Source organism: Panthera tigris, chromosome C1 (assembly GCF_018350195.1).
Source record: "Panthera tigris isolate Pti1 chromosome C1, P.tigris_Pti1_mat1.1, whole genome shotgun sequence".
NCBI classification, from domain to species: Eukaryota; Metazoa; Chordata; class Mammalia; order Carnivora; family Felidae; genus Panthera; species Panthera tigris.
Window position 1 is genome coordinate 186,737,799 of NC_056667.1, and position 26,894 is coordinate 186,764,692.

Here is a 26,894-nt window from a genome sequence, read left to right on the forward strand (position 1 = left end):
GCTTTTTTGCGTATTGCAGAATATTTAATACCACTGGCCATGGGCTTAAAGCTTAATGAAGACCCCCCAGTCATGTGACAACCAAAACAAAACAACAAACAAAATAAATGCGTACCTCAGAAATACTGTGGATTGGTTCCAGACCACTACAGTAAAGTGAATATCACAGTTAAGTGAGTCAAATGGGGGGGCACCTGGGTGGCTCAGTTAGTTAAGTATCTGACTCTTGGTTTCGGCTCAGGTCATGATCTCATTGTTTTGTGAGTTTGAACCCCACATCGGGCTCTGTGCTGGCAGCACAGAGCTTGCATGGGATTCTCTCTCTCTCTCTCTCTCTCTCTCTCTCTCTCTCTCTCCCCCCCCCCCCCTTTCTCTCCGCCCCTCCCCCACTTGCCCTGCCTCTGTCTCTCTCAAAATAAACTTTAAAAAAATGAGTTAAATGAATTTCTTGGTTTCCCAGTGCATATAAAAGTTATGTTTACACTATATTGTAGTCTACTAAGTGTGCAATAGCATCATATCTAAAAACAGTGTACCTACCTTAATTTAAAAATACTTTATTGCTGGGGCACCTGGGTAGCTCAGTCAGTTAAGCATCTCACTCTTGATTTTGGCTCAGCTCATGATCTCACGGTTGGTGAGATCCAGCCCAGTATTGGGCTCTGTGCTGACCATATGGAGCCTGCTTAGGATTCTCTCTCTCCTCTTTCTGTCCCTCTTCCCCCTGCCCCCACCAAATAAATAAGCTTCAAAAAATAAAAATATTTTATTGCTAAAAAATACTGACCCTCTTCTGAGCTTTCAGTGAGTCATCATCTTTTTGCTAATGGGGGGGTCAGAGTGTCTTGTCTTGATGTTGGTTGCTTTTGACTGATCAGGGTGGTGGTTGTTCAAGTTTGGGGTACCTGTGGCAATTTCTTAAAATAAGACAACAGTTTGTCTCAGCAATTGACTCTGCCTTTCAAGGACAAATTCTCTGTAGCACATAATACTTCTGATAGCATTTTAATCCACAGTAGAACACTTTCAAAAATGGAATCAATCCTCTCAAAATCTGCCACTCCTTTATCAGCTAAGTTTATGTAATGTTCTAAATCTTTTGTTGTCATTTCAACAGTCCTTACAGTGTCTTCATCAGGAGTAGGTCTGTCTTAAGAAACCACTTTCTTTGCTCATCTGTAAGAAGCAGCTCCTCATCTGTGCAAGTTTTATCATGAGATTGCAACAATTTAGTCATATCTTCAGACTCTCCTAATTCTAGTTCTGTTGTATTTTTCACCATATTTGCAATTACTTACTCCGTTGAAGTCTTGAACTCCTCAGTTATCCATGAGAGTTGGAATCAGCATCTTCCAAACTCCTGTTCATTTTGATACTTTGACCTCTTTCCATGAATCATTAATGTTTTTAATGGCAACCTGAATGGCGAATCCTTTCCAGAAGGTTTTCAATTTACTTTGCCCAGATCCATCAGAGGAATCACTGTTTATGGCAGCTATACACATGTATTTCTTTTTTTTTTTTGTTTATTTATTTATTTTGAGAGAGAGAGAGAGAGAGAGAGAGAGAATGAATGAGCTTGGGAGGGGCAGGAAGGGAGAGAGAGAGAGAATCCCAAGCAGGCATTGCACTGTCAGCGCAGACCCCTCCTTGGGGCTCAAACCCACGAATCGTGAGATCATGACCTAAGCCCAAAACACTGGTCAGACAATTAACCAACTGAGCCACCCAGGCGCTCCACAATGTATTTCTTAAATAATAAGACTAGAGGGGTGCCTGGGTGGCATAGTCAGTTGAGTGTCTGACTCTTGATTTCAACTCAGGTCCTGATCTCACAGTTTGTGAGATCGAGCCCTGCAGTACAGAGCCTGCTTGGGATTCTCTCTTCCTCTCTCTGCCCTTTCCCTGCTTGTGCGTGCTGTCTCTCTAAAAATAAATAAATAAAGTTAAAAGAAATAATAAGACTTGAAAGTCAAAATGACTCCTGGATCTATGGGGTGTAGAATAGATGTTATGTTAGCAGGCATGAAAGCAACATTAGTCTCTTTGTCCATCTTGATCAGAACTCTTGAGTGACCAGGTGCATTTTCAGTGAGCAGTAATATTTGGAAAGGTTTTTTTGTTTTGTTTTTTTCTGAGCAGTAGGTCTCAACAATGCACTTAAAATATTCAGTAAACCATGTTGTAAACAGATGTGCTGTCATCTAGTTTTCTTGTTCTTTCATGGAATATAAGAAGATAGATTTAGCATAATTCTTAGGGACCATAGGATTTGGGGATTAGTCAATGAACATTGGTTTCATTTTGGTTACCAGCTGCATTAATTTCTAACAAACAAGAGAGCCAGCCTGTGCTTTGAAGCTTTGAAGCCAGTCATTGACTTCTCTCTAGCTATGAAAGTCTTAGGTGGCATCTTTTTCCTATATAAGGCTGTGTCATCCACATCGAAAATCTCTCTTTTTTTAAAAAGTTTACTTATTTATTTATTTATTTAGAGCAGACATTAGCAGGGGAGGGGCAAAGGGGGGGTGGGAAACAGAAAGAGAGAGAGAGAGAGAGAGAGAGAGAGAGAGAGAGAGAGAGAGAGAGAATATGAATACCAAGCAGGCTCGGCACTGTCACTGCAGGGCTCAAATCCATGTACCATGAGATCATAACCTGAACTGAAATCAAGAGTCAGATGCCTGACTGGCTGAGCCACACAGGTGCTCTTGAAAATCTGTTGTTTGGTATAACCACTTACATTAATTATCTTAGCTGGATCTTTTGGATAAGTTGCAGCAGCTTCTACATCAGTACTTGCTGCTTCATCTTGCCCTTCTTTGTTATAGTGATGGCTTCTTTTCTTAAACTTCATGAATCAACCTCTGCTAACTTCCAGCTTTTCTGTAGCTTCCTCACCTCTCTCAGCCTTCATAGAATTAAAGAAAGCTAGAGCTTTGCTCTGGATTAGGCTTTGACTTAAGGGAATGCTGTGACTGGTTTGATCTTCTATCCAGACCACTAAAACTTTCTCCATATCAGCAATAGGGCCATTTGGCTTTCTTATCATTCATATGTTCAGTGGAATAGCACTTTTAATTTCCTTCAAGAAATTTTCCTTTGTATTCACAACTTGGCTAACTGGCATAAGAGGCCTGACTTTTAGCCTATTTAGGCTCTGCATACGGAGGGTAAATAAATGCTTAAGCATTTCTAGCTTTTGATTGAAAGTGAGAGATGTGTGACTCTTCTTTTCACTTGATCATGTAGAGGCCATTGTAAGGTTATTAACTGCCCTAATTTCAATATTGTTGTGTCACAGAAAATAGGAAGGTCCAAGGAGAGGAAGAGAGAGATGGGGGAACTGTTGGTCAGTGGAGCAATCAGAACACACACATTTATCAATTAAATTATCCGTCTTATATGGTTGCAGTTTATGGCAACTCAAAACAATTACAATAGTAAAAGCAAAGATCACTACTCAAAGTTCACCGTAATGATTATATAATAAGAAAGTTTGAAATATTGTGAGAATTATCAAAATAAGACACACAGACATAAAGTGAGCCAGTGCTGTTGGAAAAATGGTGCTGAGAGCCTTCCGTGATGCAAGTTTGCCACAAACCTTCAGTTTGTCAAAAATCCAATATCTGCAAACCTCAATGAAACAAGGTTATGTCTTTATTGCTTCCACATATTTCCAATTGATTCTTCTGGACAAGTGGTCCTGCCTAAGTTAGAAACTGCTGTTCATGTGTTGATTTGTACTCAGGGTGTCGACCAGCATGTACCAATCAAAATATAAAGTGTAACTGTCTAAATCTTTTTAAAAATGTAATTATTGCAGTAATTCCATCTTTTACCTAGTTTTTCATCATACCTCTTCATCTCCCCCCATATATATATTTAAAGAGTGTCTGTATTATTAATAGTTTTATGTTACCTGTAAAATTGAATGGAAAGTACAGAGAATGCTAATATACCCCCTGCCCAGACATGCCATCTTCACTATCAAAATCAAGTTGAGGATGTTTCCCTCTATTCCTAGTTTGCTGAGAGTTTTCATCATGAATGGGTATTGGTTTTTTTCAAGTGCTTTTTCTGCATCTGTTGATTTTATCATGATTTTCTTCTTAGCCCAAGATTTAACAAGTGGTACATTTTGTCATATTTGCACTTGATTTGTTTAAAAAATGTTTGTGTGCACGTATTAGGTTAGTGAAAGCTCCACTCCCTAATTTCATTTCCTGTAGTCCTTACCAAAACTGATCACTCTCCTGAAGTTGGTATGAATCCTTTTTTTTTTTCATTATACCTATAATTTCAGCACATATATGCATCCATAAACAACCTACATTATTATTTTGGGTTATTTTATTTTTCATAAATGATATCATACTGTATAATGTTTTTAAAAACCATTTTTAAAAAAATTACATGGAGAGTAAGATTAATATTACTCCCATATTTTGCACGAATTGATTTACACAAATATCCTACCAACCATCCATCAAATTAGGATATTTATTTTTATTTTTATTATTTTTCTTTAAAATTTTTAAAGCTTATTTATTTATTTATTTTGAGAGAGAGAGAGAGAGCTCACCAGTGGGGCAGAGAAAGAGAGGGAGAGAGAGAATCCCAAGTAGGCTCCATACCATCAGTGTAGAGCCTGACACAGAGCCCATACTCATGAACTGCAAGATCATGACCTGAGAGAAACGAAGAGTTTATGCTTAACTGATTGAGCCACTCAGGTGCCCCTATTTCTATTTTTATTTATTTTTTTTGGTACAAATTAAGAAACTGAAGCAAGTAGGGAAATTGGGATTTGAATTCTGATTCACCCAACTCTGAAGCCCATGATTTATCATATACCAGACTGCTCACATTCCATTCTTTGATGATGCCAGGATTGAATGGCTACTGAAGCTTCTCAGTTATATATTTGCCTTAATTTGGGGCATTGTCAAAGTAATAAAGAATAGTTTTTCTTTTTAACATCAGCCTTTTAGAATCTGTTGATTTAGAAAATATGTAATGATAAAGAAACTTTGAAAGTATGCCTAAGTAACTTAGTTAAGAATAGTTGTTTCCTTGGCACAAAAACAGACACATAGACCAATGGAATAGAATAGAAACCCCAGAACTAGACCCACAAACGTATGGCCAACTCATCTTTGACAAAGCAGGAAAGAACATCCAATGGAAAAAAGACAGTCTCTTTAACAAATGGTGCTGGGAGAACTGGACAGCAACATGCAGAAGGTTGAAACTAGACCACTTTCTCACACCATTCACAAAAATAAACTCAAAATGGATAAAGGACCTGAATGTGAGACAGGAAACCATCAAAACCTTAGAGGAGAAAGCAGGAAAAGACCTCTCTGACCTCAGCCATAGCAATCTCTTACTCGACACATTCCCAAAGGCAAGGGAATTAAAAGCAAAAGTGAATTACTGGGACCTTATGAAGATAAAAACTTCTGCACAGCAAAGGAAACAACCAACAAAACTAAAAGGCAACCAACGGAATGGGAAAAGATATTTGCAAATGACATATCGGACAAAGGGCTAGTATCCAAAATCTATAAAGAGCTCACCAAACTCCACACCCGAAAAACAAATAACCCAGTGAAGAAATGGGCAGAAAACATGAATAGACACTTCTCTAAAGAAGACATCCGGATGGCCAACAGGCACATGAAAAGATGTTCAACGTCGCTCCTTATCAGGGAAATACAAATCAAAACCACACTCAGATACCACCTCACGCCAGTCAGAGTGGCCAAAATGAACAAATCAGGAGACTATAGATGCTGGAGAGGATGTGGAGAAACGGGAACCCTCTTGCACTGTTGGTGGGAATGCAAATTGGTGCAGCCGCTCTGGAAAGCAGTGTGGAGGTTCCTCAGAAAATTAAAAATAGACCTACCCTATGACCCAGCAATAGCACTGCTAGGAATTTACCCAAGGGATACAGGAGTACTGATGCATAGGGGCACTTGTACCCCAATGTTTATAGCAGCACTCTCAACAATAGCCAAATTATGGAAAGAGCCTAAATGTCCATCAACTGATGAATGGATAAAGAAATTGTGGTTTATATACACAATGGAATACTACATGGCAATGAGAAAAAATGAAATATGGCCTTTTGTAGCAACGTGGATAGAACTGGAGAGTGTGATGCTAAGTGAAATAAGCCATACAGAGAAAGACAGATACCATATGGTTTCACTCTTATGTGGATCCTGAGAAACGTAACAGAAACCCATGGGGGAGGGGAAGGAGGAAAAAAAAAAAAAAAAAAGAGGTTAGAGTGGGAGAGAGCCAAAGCATAAGAGACTGTTAAAAACTGAGAACAAACTGAGGGTTGATGGGGGGTGGGAGGGAGGGGAGGGTGGGTGATGGGTATTGAGGAGGGCACCTTTTGGGATGAGCACTGGGTGTTGTATGGAAACCAATTTGACAATAAATTTCATGAAAAAAAAATAAAAGACAGAGAGAGAGAGAGAGAGAGAGAGATGAGAGTAGAAAATATCAGTGTGCATTATACATAATAATTGTACATGTAATGATGAATGTTCCATGAAATTTTTGTTTCATTCACATATTAAAAAAAAAAAAAAAAAAAAGAATAGTTGTTTCCTGAGGTGGAATGAAGGGAACATTTGAATAGGCAACTGGGAACAAAGGTATGAGTGAAACTTTTCACTATGTATCTTTATATTTCTGTATTTTAAACCATGCAGCGCATTGCCTATTTAAAAAATATTTTAGAGGGGCGCCTGGGTGGCTCAGTCGGTTAAGCGTCTGACTTCGGCTCAGGCCATGATCTCACAGTTTGTGGGTTCGAGGCCACCTTCAGGCTCTGTGCTGACAGTTCAGAGCCTGGATCCTGCTTTAGATTCTGTCTCTCTCTTTCTCTGCCCTTCCCCTACTCATGCTCTGTGTCTCTCTCAAAAATAAACATTAAAAAAATTTTTTTTTAAAGATTTTAGAGAGAAAAAAGAAATATGTAATCACTGAATTTACCCATACTTTAAAATGGCATTTATTACTGGGCACGTGGGTGGCTCAGTCGGTTGGGCATCCGACTTGAGCTCAGGTTGTGATCTCGCGGCTTGTGGGTTCAAACCCCATTCTGGCTCTGTGCTGACGCCTCAGAGCCTGGAGCCTGCTTCAGATTCTGTGTCTCCCTTTCTCTCTGCCCCTCCCCTGCTCACACTCTGTCTCTCTCTCTCAACAATAAATAAACAATTAAAAAAAATTTTTTTAATGGCATTTATGACTCATAATGGCATCTAGTGTATTTACAAATCAGTAATGCCTTTATTGTGGACAACATACTCATTCAGTTCACAGATGATGCTTGAGGAGCAGTTGCACCTGCTACACACCCATTGGAACAATTCTGGAGTACCCCCATGGTTGTAATCTATTTAGCAGGCTGGTAACTTTGGTTCTAGGCCCACCTAGAGTCAAACTTATTTAATGATTCTTATCATTTATTAAATTTGACCTTCGGGGCGCCTGGGTGGCTCAGTCGTTTGAGCATCCGACTTCAGCTCAGGTCATGATCTCGCGGTTTGTGGGTTCAAGCCCCGCATCGGGCTCTGTGCTGACAACTCAGAGCCTGGAGCCTGCTTCGGATTCTGTGTCTCCTTCTCTCTCTGCCCCTCCCCTGCTGGTGCTCTGTCTCTCAAAAATAAATAAATGTATAAAAAAAATTTTTTTAAAAATTTGACCTTCCATGATATATGATGAAAAACAACTTACTGAGAAATGAGTTGTTTGTGTTTATCAAAATAACAAAATAATTGAAGGATAATTTTTCTAGTTATGATTTTATGGTGCAACAAGGCTGTTTGGAAGGCATTTCTTTGGGCATTTTATCTTTTGTGTTTCTTTGGGCATTTTATCTTTTTTAGTCTTATATTGCTAGAAATATAAATTGATACTTGAAAATACTTTTTAACCAAATATCCATCAAAACATTAAGTAGAGTATAATCATTAAAATTTAAGAAGAAAAAGAGCCCTTTTAAAATTTTAGACCCTTTTAATTTTTTTGTTAAATTAGTTTTAAAATTCATTATAGAAATAATGCATGGTCTTCATTATAGAAAAAGAATTCAAAAGGGCACAGAAATCAAAAGAACATTCAGTTCTCTCCATCCAGAGATTACTGCTTATACCTTTGGTTTTTGCTATGTAAACAGTTTAAAATACAACAAATTGAATGAAAATAATTAGAAATTCAAAAGAAAAAATAATGAAAATAAAAATCTAAGTTTCACCTTAAACTAATATTACACTGAATTTTAACTAACTGGAATTCAAATAAAAACTTGAAATTGCATCAGAGAAAGATAAATATATGATTTCATTCATGTGGAATTTAAGAAACAAAACGGATGAAATTAGGGGAAGGGAAGCAAAAGTAAGATAAAAAGAGAGGGAGGCAAACCATAAGAGACTCTTAAATACAGAGAACAAACTGAGGGTTGCTGGAAGGGAGGTAGGTAGGGAGATGGGCTAAATGTGTGATGAGCATTAAGGAGGGCACTTGCTGGGATGACCACTGGGTGTTATATGTAAGTGATGAATCACTAAATTCTCCTGAAATTAAAAAAAAAAAAAAAAACTTGAAACTACAAAAAAAATGAAATACATCAAATAAAATTATGAAACAATTAAAAAAACTCCTAAATTTTCTGATAAGTTAGCCTAATATCTATTTGGCAGACATTCTGGAATCAGACAAACATGAGTTTGAAACTTTACCCTGATACTTAACAGCTGGGTGATTTGGGACAACTTCTTTATTCCTCTGTATGTTTTAGTATCCTTCTTTGTAAAATTGAAATGATAATGCCCATCTCATAGGATTATTGGGAATATCGCAAAGATTCCGATTATAATTTCCATTTAATAGTTAAATGTATGTTTTTCTGTCTCAAGGTAACAAATATTTGCTATTAATTGAAGGAAGTTAGTTTGTTTTTGCAAAGGATGAAATGTTTGACCAAAGCTACGGGAAGATTTCTACTTAGCATGTTTTATATTTTGAAATGTAATATCTCTCTATTAGGTGAGAATTGATTTTGACATTGTAGGATTATCATTGACTAGATTTTTTTTTTTTTACCACCTTGCCAATTTTCAGGAAGGAATTGATTGAAGGTAGTAGACAAATCTTCATTATTGTATTATAACTGTTCCTATTGATCCTAGCTAGAGAGGCAGATGAGGGAAAGTGGCAGTTCTTCCACTAGAAATAAAGTGGTTGTACATTTTAATGGCTGATGAGGGCAGAATTGGTTGAACATAAGCTGGAGACTGGTATTTATGGTGGTATTCTTCTCAACTTCTGATATAGCTATTGAGGTTTTTAGGTTAGGGATAAATACTTCATGACATTGACTTCCTCAGAAAATATATTCAATATATTTCCTCAGAAATATATTCAGTATCACTATCTTGGAAATACTGAATATGAGCCAGCTAATTTTCAGAACTAAATTTAATTTGATTTGTTAAAGGGAACACACACAAATAAATCCTCTTTAACTTGACATAAATAAATGGATAGATGTAAACACAATACAGGGTCACATGTTCCATTCATTAGATTTACTTTGTAGACATGACTGTTGAAGACTAAGCCTGGTTTATGTTAAGAAGAAGAATGTTTTATAGGAGATTTCTCTATCTGTGCTTCAGGTTTTACTTTTGTGATACTAAGTAGGGCTTGTATAGTAGAATTAAAAATTTATATGATTGCATCTCTCTGAGGAAATTGGCATGTTGAATACTTGTGGTTATGAGAAAAAGGTTGATGTGAGGAAGAGGTAAAACAAATAAATGGAGTGTGAGAAGGATAATGTATATAGTCTGATGTTTTGGCTTGTTGTCTATCACTGAATGTTACAAAATTAAAAATGTTTTAAAATGTTAAGAAGAAGAATGTTTTATAGGAGATTTCTCTATCTGTGCTTCAGGTTTTACTTTTGTGATACTAAGTAGGGCTTGTATAGTAGAATTAAAAATTTATATGATTGCATCTCTCTGAGGAAATTGGCATGTTGAATATTTGTGGTTATGAGAAAAAGGTTGATGTGAGGAAGAGGTAAAACAAATAAATGGAGTGTGAGAAGGATAATGTATATAGTCTGATGTTTTGGCTTGTTGTCTATCACTGAATGTTACAAAATTAAAAATGTTTTAAAATGCATGTAATTCTGCAGCTAGTGAATGGAACAAGCACTTAGTGTTGATTGCATTTGTTCTTTTCCCTTATAAATTATAGGTAAACCAATGAAAATTATCCTAAGTATAAAATCTGAATTTTCCTTATATGAACTATTGATAATTCTTTTATGTGCTAAAAAATAATAAATATTCCACAATCAATAGGTTACACCATTCAGTCACCTTTTAGATGTAATTTGAGATGTGTGGCCACAAGAACCCTCACCCTCCTCTCACATCCTTGAAAATCATCCATACCAAGTTACTTTATATCTGAATTTTATGCATCAGAAATTTCTTTTTGAGATAAAGCATTGCATTTCTCAAAAGTACCATTTTTTTAAAAATAAACTTAAAATTTTTTTTTTAATGTTTATTTATTTTTGAGAGACAGAGAGAGAGAGAGAGGGAGACAGAATCCAAAGCAGACTCCAGGCTCCGAGCTATTAGCACAGAGCCTGATGAGGGGCTTGCACTCATGACCTGAGCTGAAGTCTGACACTCAACCAACTAAGCCAACCGGGTGCCCTAAATAAACTTTATTTTTTAGAGCAGCCTTAGGTTCACAGCAAAAGGAAGTGGAAAAGTACAGGCACAGCTGCCTCCACTATTGATATCCTGAACCTCTGTGATACATTTGTTAGAATTAATGAACCTACAGATAACACATAATTACTTAGAGTCCACAGTTTAATCTTGGGTTCATTCTTGGTATCGTACATTCAGTGGACAAATGTATAATGACATGCATCCATCATTACAGTATCATACAGAAGAATTGCACTGACCTAAAAATACTCTGTGTTCTGCCCATTCATCCCTCCCTTCCCCCAACCCCTGGCAACCACTGATCTTTTTACTGTCACCATAGTTTTGCCTTTTCCAGAATGTCATATAGTTGGAATAATACAGTATGTAGCCTTTCAGATTGGTTTCTTTCACTTAATAATATGCTTTCAAGTTCTCCATGTCTTTGTTTATCCATTCTTAAGTTGAGAGACATTTGGGTTATAAATAGTTTTGGGTGGCTACAAATAAAGTCATTATAAGCATTTACATGTAAGTTTTTGTGTGAACATAGATTTTCATTACATTTAGGTCAACACCTAGGAGTGGGGTTAATGAGTTAAATGTTAAATGTTTAACTTATAAGAAAATATCAAACTATTTTCCACAGTGGCTGTACTGTTTTACATTTTTGTTAGAATTGTTTCCCCATCTGTGTCAACATCCTTGGCACTACTTGATATTGTCAAGAGGTTTCTGTTTTGTTTTATGTTTAACTTTTAGTCATTCTAATAGATGGTAGTACTGTTGTTTCATTGTAGTTTTGAGTATTTTAATGTGAAATTCACATTTATTATGTGAAAACTTATTTGCCAAATGCCTATTTACTTTTAATGTAGGGTAAAGAAAATAGAGATAAAGATTGATGGATCAATCTTGTCCTTGGCATGCTTCTAGGAAAAGCTGGCCAGCAGAGGTTTCCACATTAAACGGCCTTTGGTGTCCAGGCATCAGAAGGGAAAGAGGGCATACTTGGCCTGTTTGACCTTATTACAAAGGACCAGTCTTTGTTTAAATCACAACAAAAACACCCCGTAACTGGAGTCTCTCATTTCAGATATTTAATGCCATAATTAGCTGTTATTTATTTTGCCACATTTTACTTTGTTTATATGTAAGGACTACTACTTGCATGACTCTTTAAACCAAGATTTTGTAATACAAGCCAATTACTGACAGTACTACAAGTACTTGGTCAGAGAAAGGGAATTCGAATGCTATGTAAGTTTTTAGTGCACAAATGTATATGATGGGGCATAATGTATTCTGTTGGTAGAGCAAATGGTCTAATGTCAAGTTCCTTTTTGTAGACAACATACTTTATAGAGTATTATTCTCGTTTTACTTTAAATAAAATTTCTGTTAAAATTGAACATGTACACAAATGTTCATAGCAGTTTTATTTCTGGTAGCCAAAACCTGGATACTACCCAAATGACCTTTTGAAGGGTGAAAAGTTAGACAGATTGTGGTACATCCATACAATGGAATATGACTCCATAAAAAGTAATAAACTGTTGATACAGGCAGCAACTTGGATGAGCCTTAAGGAAATTTTGCTTAGTGAAAAAAACCAATCTCAAATGGATATGTATTGCATGATTCTCTTTATATAACAATCAAGAAATAACAATATCAAGCTGGATAACAGATTAGTAGTTGCTATTTTTTAGGAATGGAAACAGATGGTGATTATAAATGGTTAACATAAAGGAATCTTGGGATAGTACAGTTGAGTATTGTGATTTTGATAGAATGTAACAGAATCGCATAGATTTACACTCATACACATAGATTATTGCATGTATAACTGGTGAAATCTGAATAAACTATGAATTATCTTAATGTCAATTTCTTGATTTTGGTATTGTGTAGTGATTATGTGGAATGTTTGCACTGAGGAGGGAGGCATTAGACTTCAAAAAAAAACCCCTCAAAACCTTCAAAATAAAATGGAGGGGCCTCTTGGCTGGCTGAGTCAGAAGAGCATATGATGTTTGATCACATGGTTGTCAGTTTGAGCCCCATGTTGGGTGTAGAGATTACTAAAAAAATAATAAATTTTTAAACGAGATGGGATAGGAAAAAGCAATTCTGCCATATAGATATGCTTTTTTTATATGTGCATTACAGAGTTTTTGTTTATAGTTCAAAACTTTTAGGTATGAATCTTTTGCTGTATCTACTTTATATCTAGAAATATGTTTGATTTTAACCTTTGCAATCATTTGTAAAGTTTGCACATTAGGATAGTTTAAAGAAATACTGGTATTAAATGTGCGAGATAACCTAGTAACTATAATTAAACTTGTCATTAAATGACTTTGAATATGTGGCTACATGTTGCAGAAATATGGTAGAATCATAATTACACTGATGTCCTAGAATTGGTTTTTATAAATAGGCTGTACTTTATTTTCTGGCTCTTTAGTTGATATTAGTAATATTTCATAGAAGACTGCCTAAATGGTTTTAAATGTGGAAATCAAGTTACATTTATTTTTAGTAAGTATTCTTTGTGATTATTGAAATCAGTAATTACTGTGTATCTCCAAACAGATCATGTAAGATGCTTGAAGGGTAGAACTCTATATTACCTACTTGTGAATATCTTATTTGCCTTGCCCAATACTTTGATGGTGCTTCTCTTATGATAAATATGGCAGGTCTATGTGTCTAAATGGATTTGGGTATATAGTTCTTGGCTCTTTTATTTTTTCGTCAGAGTTTGGTGCTTAGTTTTGTAGGTTCAGAAAACATTATTTTCACAGATTATTTCCAGTGCTAAGGTGCTAGTGAATTAAGCCATAGTATATAAAATAAGATACACCCTTATCTTCATGTGTATCTTACCTCACTTATTTCTTCTTCTGAATAAGTCAGAAGCCCATGAGTAATAAATATATTGGTCATGTGCATTAGACTGTTATTCTGACTAGTCAAACATATTAGGAAAGTCAACTTTAAGAAACCAAATAAAGATTAGCTGTTGCTTTTGATAACCTTTTTTACTTCTTTGGTATTCTCAGCAATGTTGATAAATATTTGTTAACTGATAAGTTATGTGGCAAATATTCTATTGGAATTAGTTAAATCAGATTATGTATATGGAAAAAGATTAACTAGCATTGAAATAGATTGGTTGTTCCTTCAGCATAAGGTGTGATTGAACATTTCTGTTTCTGGCTTTATATTGATTAAAAAAATTTTTTAAAAATATTTTACATTTAGGTTATTTCCAAAGTTTCCTTTTTTTTTTTTAGTGTTTATTTTTGAGAGAGAGACAGAGACAGAGCATGAGTGGGGGAGGGGCAGAGAGAAAGGGAGATACAGATTCCAAAGCAGGTTCCAGGCTCTGAGCTGTCAGCACAGAGCCTGACGCAGGGCTCGAACTCATGAACTGTGAGATGATGATCTGAGCCGAAGTCAGATGCTCAACTGACTGAACCATCCAGGCATCCCTAAAAAAATTTTTTTTTAATTTAAATCCAGGTTAGTTATCATATAGTATAATAATGATTTCAGGAATAGAATTTAGTGATTCATCACTTAAATATAACATCAAGTGCCCATCCCAACAAGTGCCCTCCTTAATGTCCATCACCCATTTAGCCCATCCCCCCACCCGCACCCTGCCAACAACCCTCAGTTTGTTCTCTGTATTAAGAGTCTTTCATGGTTTGCCTCACTTTCGGTTTTTATCTTATTTTTGCTTTCCTTCCCCTTTGTTCATCTGTTTTGTTTCTTAAATTCCACATATGAATGAAATCATGATATTTGTCTTTGTCTTATTTTGCTTAGTGTAATATACTCTAGTTCCATCCACATTGTTGAAAATGGCAAGATTTCATTTTTTTGATTGCTGAATAATATTCCATTGTATATATAAACCACATCTTCTTTATCTATTCATCAGTTGATGGGCATTTATACTCTTTCCATAATTTGGCTCTTGTTGAAAGTGCTGCTATAACATTGGGGTACATGTGCTCCTATGAATCAGCATTCCTATATCCTTTGGATAAATTCCTAGTAATGCTATTGCTGGGTTGTAGGGTAGTTCCATTGTTAATGTTTTGAGGAACCTCCACACTCTTTTCCAGAGCATCTGCACCAGTTTGCATTCCCACCAACAGTGCAGTAGAGTTCCTGTTTGTCCACATCCTCACCAGCATCTGTTGTTTCCTGAGTTGTTAATTTAGCCACTCTGACTATTGTGAAGTGGTATCTCAGTGTGGTTTTGATTTGTATTTCCCTGATTAATCCATTTACATTTAGAATGTGTACTGAAATATATGAATTTAGTGCCATTGTGTTCCTTGTAGAGTTGGTGTTTCTGGTGACGTTCACTGGTCCTTTGTAGTCTTTGTTGCTTTAGGTCTTTTTGTTTTGTTTTGCCTTTTTGCCACTCAAAGAGTCCCCCCTTAAAATTTCTTGCAGGGCTGGTTTAGTGGTCATGAATTCCTTTAGTTTTTGTTTATCTGGGAAACTCTTTATCTATTCTTCTATTTTGAATGATAGCCTTGCTGGATAAAGAATTCTTGACTGTATATTTTCCTGATTCAGCACACTGGAGTATATCCTGCCACTCCTTTCTAGGCTGCCCCATTTCTGTGGATAGATATGCTGTGAATCTGATTTGTCTTCCCTTATAAGTTCAGGACTTTTTTTCCCTTGCTGCTTTCATAATTCTTGTCTTGTCTGTTTTGTGAATTTGACTATGATATGCCTTGGTGATGGTTGGTTCTTGTTGAATCTAATGGGAGTTCTCTGTGCTTCTTGGATTTTGATGTCTGTGTACTTCACCAGATTAGGAAAGTTTTCCACTATAATTTGCTCATGTAAACCTTCTGCCCCCTTTTCTCTCTCTTCATCTTCTGGGACTCCTATGATTTGGATGTTTTTCCTTTTTAATAAGTCACTGAGTTCTCTAAGTCTTGAATCGTGATCTTTTGCCTTGGTTGCCCTCTTTTTTTTTTCTGTTTCATTATTCCCCATAATTTTATCTTCTTTTTTTTTGATGTTTATTTATTTTTGAGAGAGAGAGAGAGAGCGCACAATCGGGAGGGCAGAGAGAGAGGGAGACACAGAATCCAAAGCAGTCTCCAGGTTCCAAGCATGAGTACAGAACCTGACATGGGGCTCAAACTCACGGACCACAAGATCATGACCTGAGCCGAAGTTGGGAGCTCAACCAACTGAGCCACTCAGGTACCCCCATAATTTTATCTTCTACATCACTGATTCACTGCTCTACTTTGCCCATCCTTGATGTCATGATATCCATTCAAGATTGCATCTCAGTTATAGCATTTTAATTTCAGCCTTATTAGATTTTGTTTCTTGTGTCTCCACAGAAAGGGATTCTCTGGTGTCTTTTATGCTTTTTTCAACCTCAGCTAGTATTCTTATTATCCTGGTTCCAAATTCTAATTCAGACATCTTACTTATATCTGTTTGATTAAGTCTCTGGCTGTCATTTCTTGCTGTTCTTTCTTTTTGGGTAAATTCCTTTGGTTTGTCATTTTGGAGGAAGAAAAAATGTATTAATAAAAAATTAAGGGGCGCCTGGGTGGCGCAGTCGGTTAAGCCTCCGACTTCAGCCAGGTCACGATCTCGCGGTCTGTGAGTTCGAGCCCCGCATCAGGCTCTGGGCTGATGGCTCGGAGCCTGGAGCCTGTTTCCGATTCTTTGTCTCCCTCTCTCTCTGCCCCTCCCCTGTTCATGCTCTGTCTCTCTCTGTCCCAAAAATAAATAAAAAACGTTGAAAAAAAAATTTAAAAAAAAAAAAAAATTAAAATTAAAAAATTAAAAACAGTACAAAAATCAAATAAAGGAAGCTAGATCCTGGATATGTTTCAGTCTGCTTATTGAAAGAAGCTTGATAGAGTAAGGGAAAGGATAGGAAAAAAAGGCAAGATAAAACTTAAAAATAAAAAAATATATATATAATAGAATAAAATAAAAGAAAATGAAATAGAAGAAAACAACTTAAGCAAAAACAGAAGCAAAGAAAATGAACAAATAAGTGAACCATCAAACAGAATGAAAACTGAATGAACTTATATCCAGTTTCCCCTGGAACTGAAACTATGAATCACTCTATAGTCCATACACTAAGCAGGTGGAGTGACTTCTGTTGGTCTTCTGGGGATGTGCTTGGAGGGTGTAGTTGGGCAGGTGTTGATGTAATGGCTCCGTTCTCCATTGAAGTGGTGCTGTTTAGCTTACTGGGATGGATCCGTGTGGTGCGCTTATGGATGTGTGCATGCACATCATGGGAGAGGTGGTAATGGCTCACCCAGCTTCCTAGTCTCTGGTGCAGGAACTTCGCACTCTCACTGACCCTTGATCAGGCGCCTCTCCTTTGTCTCAGGCCTCCATCCACTTCCTGACTCTATCCACTTCCTGCCTCTATCCTGTCTGTGTCCAAGCTGTCCATTTGCCAGGTGGCACCTTCCTCCAGAGTTTTATGCCGGAAGGGGTTGTGTCTAAAAATCCCACACTTCAGAGGCCCAGCAGCTTGGACCTGTGCAGACTTTCTAGGGGACAGTCTCTCACTGGACGATGGCCGGGTTCCAGCTTGTCTCAGAAAATGTTCAGCATTTTCAGTGATTGTGCAGCAGCAAAGGTTCAGAGATTATGGCAAATCACAACACACAGCTAGCACCAGGTGTTGCCACAATCTGGCGTCTTTGTCCCAATATCAGTAAATATGGCAGTTTTCTGGGGTCTACTGGGACTTTTGCCTGTGGGGAGACCATAACACCTCTACCAGATGCACTCTAAGCAAGGAAACTACTTCTCCCCTCTGTGGCACATGGACCCCACAGACCGGCACTGCCTGCTCTTGATGATTCACCCTACTTCCTCACCAGAGCACCACCAGGCACTGAGATCCTAAACTTCACACTTTGTGCTCCACTGTTTATAGAATCCTGGTGATATTGAAAACCTCTCTTTTCTCCCTGTCAATGATTGTTGGGAACAGATTTCCTAGTCAGTCTCCTGCAAGTGTTTTCACTCTTTCTCTTTCTTTCTCTCCAGCTACTTTTTGGGGGGATGCTTTTCTTGCACAGATCCCGATGCCCTGCACTCTTCCCCTTTCTCTTCTTTCCCTGTTCAGTCTCTGCGAAAGCAGCTCCCTTTTCTCTTCAGCTTTTCTATCCCCCAGTTCACTTCTCTGCACTGCGTACCTGCCACCCAGGTGCCCCAGTAAATTTGTTTTAAAAACTAAGGATATTAGGGGCGCCTGGGTGGCTTAAGTCGGTTAAGTGTCTGATTTCAGCTCAGGTCATGATCCCACGGCTCATGAGTTTGAGCCCTGTGTCACTGTGTGCTGACAGCTTGGGGCCTGGAGCCTGCTTCAGATTCTGTCTCTGTCTCTCTCTGCCCCTCCTCCACTCACTCACTCTCTCTCTCTCTCTCTCTCTCTCTCTCTCCCTCCCTCTCTCCCCCTCTCCCTCTCCCTCTCTCTCCCCCCCTCTCTCCCTCTCTCAAAAATAAATAAATGTTAAAAAAATTTTTTTTAAACAAATTTACTAAGGTATAATTTGTATACTATTTTAAGTGATGGATTATTTTTTTGTAAATTTACAGAATTGTGAAACCATTATCACAATCTAATTTTAGAATGTTTCCATCTGCCTAAAAAGAAACCATGTACTCCACTGGTAGTCACTCTCCTTATCCATAGTTTACTGTGCCCAATGATGTATGTTTAGCTTTCTACAAATGACTTTAAACTATGATAAATGTGAGTCCTGCAAAATTTTAGAAGATTATTTAGCCCTCTACTTTGTTAAATTGTTTGTTTTTATGTTTTGAAGTTTTGATAATTTAAACCATGAACTTTTAAAATGATATTTCTTTACTCACATACCTAAATTGTTTAACAGGAGAGTGGTGAGAATAATTTGTGTAAGAAGGGATTGATTTTGAGAAATCAGTTTTCAGGTTTGATTCTTCTTTGGTGCTAGTTAATGAACAGGAAGAAGTTATTGAATAAATATAAAATTACAAATTTATTCAAGTCCTGATAGGGATTTAGTGGAAAATTTATTATGCCTTTCAAAATGACTAAGATTTCATAAAATAATGCTTTGCTAAGATTGTCATAAAAATAAATTTGTCATTCTTTTATTTATTTTAGCTTCTCAGAACCAAGAACGTCTATGTGCATTTAAAGATCCCTATCAACAAGACCTTGGCATAGGCGAGAGTCGAATCTCTCATGAAAATGGAACAATATTATGTTCAAAAGGTAGCACTTGCTATGGCCTTTGGGAGAAATCAAAAGGGGATATAAACCTCGTAAAACAAGGCAAGTAATACTTTTCTTACCTGAAATAACTTTGTGTTTCATATCATTGAAATTTATCTAACAAGGACATGGACATAGATTAAAACCCTCTCTAGGAAAACAGTTTTAAAATATATATCCATGTATATATTCATCCATAAACTCCATATTTGTGAAAGGTAGTTAGATTTTAGTTTATTTTTATATTTTTCCTATTATAATGTTAACAATGTATTTCCTTTCTATGAAGTTTAGAAAATATAGAAAACTAGAAGAAAAACAAATGTCTACAATTCCATCCTCTTACAAGCTCTTTTACCATATTAGTTTATTCCCTGCAGGTATATTTTTTATGTACCTCTATGTTTATTATATGTGCGTATACTTATTTTTCAAAATTAGAATGATGTGGTATGTATAAACAATTTCATACCCGGTTTTCCCTATCTTAAATTATAGTATGAACATTTTCCCATATCTTTAAATATTCTTTGAGAACATTTTTAACCTCTGTACAATATTTCATTGTATACACACATATTGTGTATACACAATTTACTTACACATTACTCTGTTGTTGGACATTTTACTGTTTTTCAGTTTTACTATAATACATAACGCTTCAGTAGATATCTTTGAACTTAAATCTTTGATTATATCTGATTATTTGCTTGGAATAGATTGCTAGAAGTAGAATTATTAAGTTATAAAGCATGAATATTTTAAAGGCTCTTTATAAAAATTGCCATATGGCTTTCTAGAAATGCTATATACATTTACATTCCCTCCAGGAGTATATGGGAGTGTTACTGAAACCTTGTTACAATTGTATATTATTTTTTTAAGCCTAGAACAATTTAATAGATAAAAATGAAATATTAATGTTACTTTAATAGTAATTCTTAGATTAATGATGAGGTTAAACCATTATTAGTGTCTTTTCTCCCCATGAAATGCTTATTAATACTTTGCCATTTTTTTGTTATTTAAACAATGTGTGTTTCCTATTGATTTGCAGGAGTGTTTTATAACATGTATGTATATGCAATTATTCTGTCACATTGATTGTAATTATTAATTTGTTATTTTTCTTTAAATTTTATATATTAATCCCTAATTTGTTTACGTTAATACCAACTTGTAGGATGTTGGTCTCACATTGGAGATCCCCAGGAATGTCACTATGAAGAATGTGTAGTAACTACTACCCCTCCCTCAATTCAGAATGGAACATACCGTTTCTGCTGCTGTAGCACAGACTTGTGTAATGTCAACTTTACTGAGAATTTTCCACCTCCAGACACAACACCACTCAGTAAGTACTTTAAGTATCTTACTTTTCCTTGTTAATTCCTTTCTGCAAAGATTTGCAAAATTTAAAAATATATAAAATCATCAGTTTGGGCAGGAGTGAGAGGGAGAGTTCAAAACTTCATGAGACTACTCTACCACCTGAAATCCAAAAGAGGTGCACCAGGATTTCTAAGGTATCAGTAGATTACCAAATAATTTTGAATCAAAATATGGTACTTTTCCAACACCTGTGGAGGAGAATTTGGCAATATTAAGAAAACTACATGTGTGCTTTCTTACTCTTTCATCCAGCACCCCCATCTGTAGGATTTTATCTTGAAGATATATTTCTAACAGTACAAAAATACATATGCATAGAGGTACCTGGCTGGTTCACTTGGTAGAGTATGCAACTCTTGATCTCAGGGTCGTGTTCAAGCTCCACATTGGGCATAGAGCTTACTTAAAATATATATGCATAGAGTTATCCATTGCAGTATTATTTGTAACTGCAAAATATTGGAAAATATCTAAAGGTTCAGGAATAGGCAATTAGTTAAAATATACTCTGGTATATACATATAATAGAGAACTAACTATACATCTATAACAAAAAATGAGTAAGATCCCTGTGAATTGATATGGAGTGATTTCTAGAGATAATGTTAGGTGAATAAAAAGCATATATACTATGCTGTCTTTGATGTAAAACAGAGCTTACCATAATTTACAAAAACAAAAAACAAAAACAAAAGATAAACCAGAAAATAATGAAGTTGGCTACTAACAATGGAAGGAGAGAGTAGAGTGGAAAGTATACAAAAAAGAATGAAAGAACTTATGTAAGGATTTTGCAAACACAGTGTTTGATTATATATACTCTTTTGGACAAGATGGGATATAAGAGATGGAGGAGAATTGCAAACAAGTACTGAACTCTTTTAGGTTTGCTTTTTGGTAGTGTGGAACAAAGCAATTCTGAAACAACTGTAGATGTAGAATAGGATTAAGAAAAAATGAGTAAATGGTGTTGTTCTTGGGAGCTGGTGCTGTTACTGAGGGAATATGCACATACAATTATAGATGGGAAGACAAGAGAATATTATGTGAGTAGATTATAATTCAAGGTGTAAGTATGGATTTATGACTTTAAAAACATACATATGTATGTGTTACATGCATGGATAGGTGGCCATATAAATATGTGTATATATTTGTATGTGTATATATTTATATTCATGTGTGTAGTATACCCATACACATACCTGTGTAGATTTCTTAGCTCTATTTGTTGAAAAGGACAAGAAGCAATAGCACCCCAGTAGCAGTAAGCAAATGTAATGCCCAGATTTAGACTTTATTTATTTGTTTCTATTTATTTATTTTTTAATTTGTTTTTAAGTTTATTTATTTTTTGAGAGAGGGAGATACAGAGCATGAGCAGGGGAGGGCAGAAAGAGAGGGAGACACAGAATCCAAAGCAGGCTCTAGGCTCCGAGCTGTCAGCACAGATCCCAATGCGGGGCTTGAACCCACAAACCGTGAGATCATGACCTGAGCTGAAGCTTGACGCTTAATCCAATGAGCCACCCAGGCGCCCCTAGTTATGTATGTATGTATGTATGTATGTATGTATGTATGTTTATTTTTGAGAGAGAGAGAACGAGAGCATGAGCAGGGGAGGGGCAGAGAGAGGGAGACACAGAATCCAAAGCAGGCTACAGCCTCTGAGGTGTCAGCACATAGCCTGATGTGGGGCTCGAACTCAGGAACATATGAGATCATGACTTGAGCCGAAGTTGGATGTTTGACTGAGCCAACCAGGTGCTCCATATTAAAAAAAAAACATTTTTTAAAATGTTTATTTATTTATTTTTTTTTTTTTGAGAGAGAAAGAGCGTAAGCAGGGAAGGGGCAGAGAGAGAGAGACACAGAACCTGAAGCAAGCTCCAGGCTCTGAGTTGTCAGCACAGAGCCTGATGCAGGTCTCGAACTCACGAGCTGTGAGATCATGACCTGAGCTGAAGTCTGACGCTCAGCCGACTGAGCCACCCAGGTGCCCCAAGGTGCCCCATATTTTTAAAGTGTATTTATTTATTTTGAGAAACAGAGAGTGCACACATGCATGTGAGAAGGGGAGGGGCAGAGACAGAGAGAGAATCCCAAGTAGTCTCTGCACTGTCAGTCCAGAGCCCAATGTGGGGCTTGATCTCGGGAACTATGAGATCATGACCTGAGTCATGTCAAGAATCAGATGTTTAACCAACTGATCCACCCAGGCGCACCCAGATTTAGACTTTTATACCACTTCCCACTGAAAGGAAGTTGGGCTCCTTGGAAAAATGACTTGTTCTAGGACGGGAGCAGGATAGGTACAAGATAAGCCCAAAGTGTCTTATAACACTAGCAAGTAAGAAAAGAAATGCCCCCAAACAGGTGGAGACTTGTTACAAAGGAGCTAGCTTGAAGTAACTCCTACTGGCTAAATTTGGGACAATTTGAGTGCTAAAAAAGTACAGTAGCAAATTGTAAACCATTGGAGGGAAAATGAACTCATGTATCTATGCTGATAGCAGAGAAGGTAGAAGAGAGGGTACTTGTTTATAATAGAATGCCAGGTTTCCAACTGGTAAATGAAGGAGTTGGAAATTATCCTGCAGCTATCATGGTAAAGATTGGATCAGACAAGAATAATAAAAATATCCTAAATCTAAGGGCATTTTCAATATGTAGCCAGGATATTTACATTGTTTTAAAGTCTCTCCCACATATTGCAAGGGAGAAATTAGTAATTATAAAGTGAGGGAATTGGATAACACCTTGACCAGGTCATTAAAATTAATATTATTAGTGAAGATGGTAGATGGACATCCATGATTCCCTGAGAAGGACACAGTTTCACTAATAGAATACTATATTTCAGGTAAGATTTGCATAACTGGAATCTAATCATGAGGCATCATCAGAAAAACCATGAACTAGGAATGCTCTATTACAAAAAGGAGATTTGTCAAAAATGTCAGTGTCATAAAAGGCAAAGAGACTGGGAAAGATCTAGATTAAAGGAGGCTAAGGAAACTTGACAACTAAGCCATACCTAACTCTCCTATACTGGATATAAAAAACTGTGATAAAGAACATTGTTAGACCAGTTGACAAAAGAGACGATTAAAGAATTATTTCCTTTTTTTTTAATGTTAATTTTTATTTTTGAGAGAGTTTGAGCCCAGGAGGGGCAGAGAGAGAGGGAGACAGAGGATCTGAATGAAGTAGGGGCTCTTGACCTGAACCAAAGTCAGACGCTTAACCAACCTAGCCACCCAGGTGCCCTAATTAAAGAATTATTTCAATGTTAAATGTACTGAAGCTGATATCAGTACTCTGGTTATGTAAGAGAATATCCATATTCTTAGGAAACATTCTAAGAAATGTTTAGAAACATGGAGTTAGAATGTATATATATTAACTTTTCTGAAATACTTTTAAAAAAAGCGTGTGTGTGTGTGTGTGTGTGTATTCTAGAAAGAGAGAATGGTAAAATAAGTAAATGGGGTAAAATGGTAACAATAATTAAATATGGGTAAAGGTAAATATGTGGGTATACTTTGTACTATTCTTATTCTTATAACTGTTCTGGAAGTCTTAAATTTTTTCTGAATAAAAAATTAATTTTAAGAAATATTTTTGAGATGTAGCACATTTCAAGAGTTCTCAGTCAATAGCTTTTATCAGTCCATACCCTGAGATCTTCATTTTGGGATTATTTCCTTTAATGTTTTGATGAAACACTAACTAAACTGAGAGCAATAAGAAGTTTTTTCATGTAGTTCCTATCTACTCAAAGTCTACTTAGCTTTTATTAGGAAATTATACTCAATTGACTACATTTATTTTCCACAAAGAAATAAACAAAACAGGGTCTCTAATTTTCACTTTTACATCTAGGTAGTTGCAAGAAAAGTGAATTTATGCATAAGTTCTCAAGATTTTTATGGCCCATTTTAGATTTTTACCTAGATTTTGGTCTGCTGTAACCTTTTGAGCCAAAAGCAGAAGTGTTGCCAACAAAGAATCAATAATGTTAGCCCAATAAAAAGGGAAAATGTTTTAATTAAATGCTCTAATTTGGGAGCATTAACCCATTTATATATTTTGTGGTAAACAAAGCAAGTAAATTTGAAGTTAGTGAATAAAATGGATATTATTTTTTTCATTAATCTCAATAAAAATAATCATTATTATATAGAATATCTAACATTTAGTCTATAAATAATAGGTGCTTGATCAAAATAAAAAATCTGTAAGTGTTGAAGTTTAAAGAAATTAAAATATAAAATTAAGCAGAACTTTTTGTTCATGGTTATATAATAATACATCAGTAGAAAATTTGGTGATGGTGATTTTTTTCTCCTTTAAAATTTTCTGTTATAAAAATATCATTTATTGAATATTTAACATAAATATTTGTTAAAAACATTTATATATGTTTAATTACTAGAAACACAGTGCAAACTTATCAGAGATGGAAAAGGGGGATAGTGTCGGGTGACTGTTGATAGGGAAGGTTACATATTATTCTCATACTCTTGTAGTCTTTTAATCTTTAACCTGTTCATATATTTGTGTACTACTTGTATAAGACAATATTAGGGATACCTGGGTGGCTCATTCAGTTGAACAACCAACCCTTGATTTGGCTCAGGTCATGATCCCAGGGTCGTGGGATTGAGCCCTGTATCAGTCTCCTTGCTGAGTGTAGAGCCTGCTTGAGATTCTTTCTCTCTCCTTCTGCCCCTGTCCCCCACTTGCTCTCTCTCTTTCACTAAAATTTGAAAAAATAAATAAGGAAACTATTAAAGGAATACCTGCTTGTTAAATTAGAAAAATGAGATAATTGATAAGGAGAGAAATTACCTATATCCAAATATAACCATTGTTAATATTTTGAATGTTTGTTTTCTAGTGTTTCTCTTTAATCTTTGTATAGTTGTATTAGTGATAAAAAACACATTTTAGGGGTGCCTGGTTGACTCAGTTGGTGGAGGATGTGACTCTTTGTCTTGGGGTCAGGAGTTAGAGCCCCATGTTGGGGGTAGTCTACTTAAAAAAGAAAAAGAAAAAAGAATAAGAAAAAATGCATTTTAGATCCTGTTTTTTGTTTAGTAGACTAGTATTTCCTAGGTTATTGTGTATGTTTCATAGTCATCAGTTTTAATAGCTGTATAATATTTCATCAAATAGATATTTTCCTTATGGATTCCCCTGGTTTTGGACATTTAGATGGTTTCTGGTTTTTTATTACAATAGGCATCCTTGTATATGTAATATTATATTAAATTACAGTTACCAGAATTACAATTTTTTTATTAAAATTTTTTTTAATGTTTATTTAATTTTGAGAGAGAGAGAGTATGAGCAGAGAAGGGGCAGAGAGAGAGGGAGACACAATCCAAAGCAGGCTCCAGGCTCTGAGCTGTCAGCAGAGTGCGATGTGGGGCTGTAACTCAGGGACTGTGAGATCATGACCTGAGCCAAAGTCAGATGCTCAACTGACTGAGCCACCCAGGCACCCCCCCAGAGTTTATAATTTCTATATCCAGTGGCATCAGTATTAAAATTCTTCGTTTATTGTCAGAATGCTTTTCCATTGGTGGAAACAGTTCACATTCTTCCATCAGTGATATACTAGAATGCATATTTCATCATATCTTTATCAGCACTAGTATTGTTAAATAAAACTTTGCTGAGATCATTTTGAAAAATGATTTGGATTGTTTTTATCAATGAGGTTCACATGCATTTTTTTTTTATGTTTTTATTTTTTTTTTGAGGGAGAGAGAGAGGGAGAGACAGAGTGGGGGAGGGGCAGAGAGAGCCGGAGACAGAATCTGAAGCAGGCTCCACGCTCTGAGCTGTCAGTGCAGAGCCTGACATGGGGCTTGAACTCACAGACTGTGAGATCATGACCTGAGCTGAAGTCAGATGCCCAACTGACTGAGCCACCCAGGCACCCCTGTTTTTACTGTTTTAATTTCCTATATTTGTTGTTCATTTGTAATATTCTTTCTCAATAATGAAACTAATTAGTTTTGAGAAAAATGATTTAGAATCATTGGAAATCTAGTCATTTCATCCCTTCTCAGTTTGTCTTGATACCATAGGGATGACAGGAGCTACATTTTAAGTAGTAATTTAACATGCATTTGTAACATTAAAAAAATTTTTCTTTTGAACCTTGGCCCTTTCTAAGGAAACACCCTTAATAGCTTTCATTAAAAGTTCAATGCTCATTTTATAGCGCCAAATTGTACATTAATCAAGGTGTTAAAATAAAACTTACACTGAAAAAGTATCTCCATACCTCACATGACATTTTTGTGATGGCTATTAAAGCTTTGCATTTGCATAATATTTTTAAATTTCATAGTGCTGTCACATCTGTAAATTCTTTGAAGATGTCTCCTTAATATTTGGGTAGTTCAGTCAAAAATAAA

The 26,894-nt window shown here is 36.1% G+C and overlaps 1 protein-coding gene across 4 annotated transcripts in view; it reads left to right on the top strand.

The window, feature by feature from the left end:
• The window catches only part of BMPR2 (bone morphogenetic protein receptor type 2), a 191,847-nt gene that overhangs the window by 91,889 nt on the left and 73,064 nt on the right, over nucleotides 1-26,894 (top strand). For all 4 annotated transcript variants that reach the window (XM_042995083.1, XM_007090030.2, XM_042995084.1 and 1 more), the window contains 2 exons: nucleotides 18,958-19,128; nucleotides 20,252-20,422. In XM_042995083.1, the coding sequence (XP_042851017.1) occupies nucleotides 18,958-19,128; nucleotides 20,252-20,422 (342 nt within the window). The remainder of the gene's footprint in view (nucleotides 1-18,957; nucleotides 19,129-20,251; nucleotides 20,423-26,894) is intronic.